This window comes from Aplysia californica, unplaced genomic scaffold (assembly GCF_000002075.1).
Source record: "Aplysia californica isolate F4 #8 unplaced genomic scaffold, AplCal3.0 scaffold00130, whole genome shotgun sequence".
Classification (NCBI taxonomy): domain Eukaryota; kingdom Metazoa; phylum Mollusca; class Gastropoda; order Aplysiida; family Aplysiidae; genus Aplysia; species Aplysia californica.
This window is the reverse complement of record NW_004797400.1, coordinates 1,109,544-1,114,957: the sequence shown is the minus strand read 5'-3', so window position 1 is coordinate 1,114,957 and position 5,414 is coordinate 1,109,544. Positions and strand designations below refer to the sequence as shown.

The window sequence follows — 5,414 nt, the reverse complement described above, 5'->3', positions numbered from 1 at the left end:
TTTTTCCACACAAAACAAGCAAACAAATCGACAACTGTACGAACAAACGTCAGTGCAAATTTTTGACAATGGTTGCTCTACTTGAAGCAGCAGCTTGACCTTACCCATACAAAGGGCCATACATGAATGCTGTGGTTCTCTTTTTTTTTTCATTTATATTACAGACGTTTCTCCTTTAATCCCCTTTTTTATATCTTTTTTTTCGTTGAATCCATCAAAGATGAAATGCTAGGACTTGCAAGATAAGGAAAAAATAGTTTCAAAAGGCTGTCATGATTCAACACAAGCAGACTGCAGGGGGGGAATGATGGAGTATGTGCCCGCGTCCGGTAAAGTTGATAACATAATATCGGTTACACAGCTCAGACACCGGCGCTCTCTTGGTCCTGTTTCATTCTTCATTTCCTCTCTTGTCTGCGTCTGCAACTATGAATACCATTTTCTCCAAGTCAAAGAAAAAACCCAAAAGTGACAAAAGACAGGGCGTCACTTAACATCACTCAGAAACATTCCTGTAGTCAAATCAGCATAAACATTAACATTGCAAGTGCTGTATAAGGAAATAGGCAGCACCAGTTATATCAGGACAATCGCTTTCTTCCTCACTAGGCTCCCCTCTCCCCACGCCCCCCTGCTCGTCACCCGTTGTCGTTTCCGCAGTATCGCAGGTCTTTGCCTCCTCGTCTTCATACGGGTTTGGGCCCTCGTCGATCTTTTCCACACTGCAGCTGGCACCTGGTTATTAGATAAATCTAGATTATATCTCCTACATTCTTAACAACTTTGTTCTGAATATCTCGCACAAAAATTGTTCTAGAATGTTGTGCTTTGGAACAGATGTTATTTATTCAAAAGAATATGATATACAATTCCACGAAAAAAAACGTGTTTTCGGTAAGGGAAATGGCTCAGAGAAAAAACACCCATAAACGCAGAATGCATCAATTTAAAAAGTCTTGCAAGGAAAGTTTTCTAATGATTGGTTTGCCTTTTTCTTCCTTCTTTCGATAACATTTCGAAGTTTAAAAAAACAAACATTTTTATTCTGGAATTCATAGAACCATTGCTCTACGCGTCCTCCTTTGGACTCGCTATATTTTAAATGCGTCGTTCGAAATGTCCAGTGGTGGTCAAACACTAGGACCCACCAAACCATGAGTGCTTAAAAACCATAATATACTATAACGCAGTACACCTTTCAGTATGGAGTGGCTTCTGGGGACAGTAGGGGGGAGGGGGGGATGCCCTATAGACAGCATTTTTGTAGTTGTCATATCCTGAAAGGTTAAAATGGGCTTTGCCACAGGACCAAATGTTATCGAGGAAATGCACATGCGTTTCAAGACGATCGACGAACCACGGGCACATTGCAATCCTCTGATCCCCATTGCAGGCTGAGAAGGATACGATACAACCGAGACGACCTTAATAAGCACGTCTCGGATATAACAATCCAGCAGACAGACTGGAATACTTGATAAAAATTCGCCCCACTTGAGAATCGATCTCGGGTTTCCTGTGTGCGACAGCGAAGCGCCTTACCGCTACACAACAGACGTGGATAGATCTACATCGTCTGTCTGCATTAACGAGCTAAAGAATTGAATCCACACATCCACAAAAAGACTTACCATACAGCCCCTTCAGCTGCGGCACAGTGAAGCATAGGGGGCGCGAATCTGGAGACAAAGAACGTATTATAAGGTATGTTATGCGTACACACACACACGCACAAACGCACGCACACAAACACACACACACACACACACACACACACACACGCTCGCGCGTGCACACACACACACATACACACACACACACACACACACACACACACACATACACACATACTTACATACATACACACACACACGCGCGCGCCAATGTGTGTATTTGTATATAAATAAAATACATAGGTTCGTCTGTCTGGCTGTTTGTCCGTCCGTCTTGTCTCTCTGTTTGTCTGTCTCTTTGTCTGTGTATTGACTTGATCCGGTTGTAACAGAAAATGAAAAGGAAAGAAGGTAGAAACTTTACAATCGATCCGGAGATGCATCTTGTTGTTCCTGTGTGCTTTTACACGATTAGAGAGGTTCCACCTCCTTCTGAGGGGTTGGAGACGAGGTTAGTGAGTATAGATCTAATGATTATTACTGACCCTTGTGAAACGTAACTGAGGAAAAGGGGGAGGGGGAGGGTGCCGTGGTAAGCACTGTCTTCAAAAATGTACCAATGATTATATGTGCCAAAATCTATGCAGTCTGAGATTTCGAATATCAACACATAGCTACCGACGCTAAACAATATTATAATGTGTTCTTACCTGGAAACTTTTCAAGGTCGTAGACAAAACACTCGAGAATGTGTCTGCCCTCGGGTTTCAAGAGAGATCTCATCAGATCGGCATATGTCTGTAAATCTTTCCTGAGCATGGCTCCCATAGAACCGAAGTCTACTATCACGTCAAATCTTCCTTCCACCGACCTGGAGCAAGGTGTAGCGGACACAGAACTGTTATATCCAATATAACAGTAGATCAAACGCAATTTCGTGACATAATATTTCGAACCGACACAAAGAAAAAACACACGAATTTGCACATTGTCGGAGAACTGTTGAATGAAATGATGTACCAGGACCATCAAACGAAAGTTTTCATTAGAGAGAAACTGTTATTATATTCTTATACAAATTGTACCCACATTATGTATTTTTCTTGCATTTTTTTTTCACCATTTAGAATTTGAATTTCGACAAAATATTACTCAAGTACATGCAATTTATACCACAGATTAAGAAACTGCAGGTGGCTCTCGTGGTCTAGAGAGTACACGTTGTCACCTCTCATTCAATACCTCCCTAGTTCGTAACCTTACAGCGACAGAAAATTTTCTTTTGTAAAAATATGCTTTCACCTCTTTTCCTGCTCTCTTACTATGTTCTTTAGTCTACTTTCATCTCCACTTTCTGCCCCCATCCCCATTCCTCTTTGTCCCCTCCTCTGGGCTCCTGACTCTTTCTGCAGGAGGTCCCATAATACAAGCTGCGCATGTTAAAGATCCCTTAGTGGTCCTAAAATCGATTGGAGTAGACTTCGGCCGCCACCCGGGGCAAAATTCTAAATTCCTACCAGGCAAAATGTTTAATGTGTCCCACACGCTCAGTATGACATTATGCAATAACGAGCGTCGTAAAACAGTAACGAAACCAAGAAATTGAAATTTAAAAAAAAAAAAGAAACTTTCAAAATGTTGGGATAAGTACACTTTAACAGCTGGCCCACGATGTTTCTAAGTACCGGTACACAATATGCATTCAGGATTTGTTTCATTCACGACACGGTGATGCCGCCTCGAATAAGAAGTTTTGTTAAGTATATTCCTAATGCGAGAAAATGTTTCATGTGTGGTCTCATTTCAGAGGGTTCTTTGTCTAACTTTGATTACCCTTTCAAACAAATTAGCTTCCATCCTAGCAGCCCATTATTATTTTAAAAGTGTTTTCACCACAAGATCGAATTATTAATGATTAATCATTTTCCTTTCAATGCATGCAAGGTATAAACAGAAATCTCTTAGTGCGGGTCATGTTTTCTAACTGCTTAAAATACTCACGTGTTGAAATTGAAGAGGTCACAGCAGTAGATTCTGATGTTAACGTTTTCATCTTTGCTCTGTCGAGACATGATTATTCGAAAGTTAAACTTCCGGAACGAACTTTCTGCCATGAAGTGGGCTATACATTCCAAAGTACATTCTTTCTTAAATTTATCATAATATGCTTTAAATCACGACAGCGGGAACCTGGTAACATTGAATATCAAACAAGCCATCTTCTTTATAACCAGTCGCAATGTGTAACGGCAACAAGAAAAACGGCAATAAAGAGAAAACAAAAGAAACAGAGAAAAGCCATCACACATTCAGTTGAAAGAGTGTATTCCTCGTGCGTATGTCTTACGAATAAGCTGATATTTATGTGCATTTTGCTCTTAAATTAAAGCTTAGATATTTTAATTTATCTCAAGAGCGAATTCCAGTTTCTCCCAATAGTTCGATTACTAAGAAAGTTACAGCAACAAAAATGTGTCAGAGTTGATCTCGGAGAACATAGGATTCATAAGACGGCCATACTCAGATTCTGGAGGCAAAAGTATACAAAACAGTACAACATAGATCTACCTTGAATAGTTTTCCTTTGACGGTGTCGCATGACTCCTGCGAGTAACCAATGTTGTTCCGTCCAAAAAACGATTTGATGCCAAGTTCGGAGCACTCAACACCGACTATCTCGTGTCCTTTATCCGCCAGGCTGTGTAGATTGTAATGTAAAGAGTAAACTGTAACTAAATCTACAAAAATACGTCGATGACCAACATGACAATTTAGTTATCTGCGTTAGATTAGAAATTCGAAAGGAACCATGAAAACGACGGACCACGTCCATTTGTAACGTATTTACTTTAGCGCTTCTGCTCATATGATATTATGTGCAGTAATATAGACAGCATAGATTATTTTAAGCAGTTGCCGTGCCATCGAGTTTCAGTCTTTTTGTTTGTTTAGTGGCAGGTGTGTGTGGTGGGGGGGGGTATGGGGGTTGTATAGAAAGATGCACAATATACATGTACTAAACAAGGGTGTCTTAAAGGATGTACAGAATACAAATGATAGGGGGATGTATTAAAGGATGTACAGTATACAAATAAGCGGCCGGGGGGGGGGGGGTGGCTATATTAAAGGATGCACAGTACATGTATACGAATAGGGGAGGAAGAAATGCATAAACTATTTTAAAAGGTCAGCTGCACATTATAATAGGTGGATGGGGAGTGCATGGTTGAAGACAAGAGAGAAAGTGAAGCAAAGGTCACTGTCAAGAGACTGGCATCACATCAAACTGCAGAATTGTTGCACCCTGGTGTGGATTGAAAGCAAAAGGGATACATGACGTACTTCTACCATTAATGACTCATCATGACGGATCAACCGTTCAAACGAAAAGTCATCGGAAAATTTGCTCAACACAATCATTTACATGAAGATCTATATATAGACGTAAAGGTTAGTCAAATTCCCTGGTTTCAAACGTGATATTGCCGCTAACAAGATTATTAAACTTTTGAATCTAGTTAGATTTTCACTTAGATTATCGCATGCGTGTTTCGTTGTCTTTTCAGCCATTATGCGTCCTTTATAATCTGAGTGATGTCAATGTTTGGTCACGGCAAGCCCTTTAATGTTAAGCCCTATGTCGTTTTAAGGATACGTGAGAAACTCATGAATAAAAACTGATTTGCGGACAGACAGATGGATGGCTGATGGGGAACGGCAAAATTTATGACAGGCAGGGGGATTTCTTAGAATCATTGTCACATTCAGTTCATAATAGCCAAGGATGCGTTATGCACGCAT

The 5,414-nt window shown here is 40.5% G+C and overlaps 1 protein-coding gene across 1 annotated transcript in view; it reads right to left on the bottom strand.

Moving 5' to 3' along the window:
* The window catches only part of LOC101848039 (thiopurine S-methyltransferase), a 16,532-nt gene continuing 11,118 nt past the window's right edge, over window positions 1-5,414 (bottom strand). The window contains exons 4-8 of the mRNA XM_035969242.1: window positions 4,182-4,311; window positions 3,615-3,673; window positions 2,324-2,484; window positions 1,632-1,679; window positions 1-735 (exon numbers count right to left, since the gene is read on the bottom strand). Coding sequence (XP_035825135.1) covers window positions 536-735; window positions 1,632-1,679; window positions 2,324-2,484; window positions 3,615-3,673; window positions 4,182-4,311 — 598 coding nt within the window. The 3' untranslated portion in view covers window positions 1-535. The remainder of the gene's footprint in view (window positions 736-1,631; window positions 1,680-2,323; window positions 2,485-3,614; window positions 3,674-4,181; window positions 4,312-5,414) is intronic.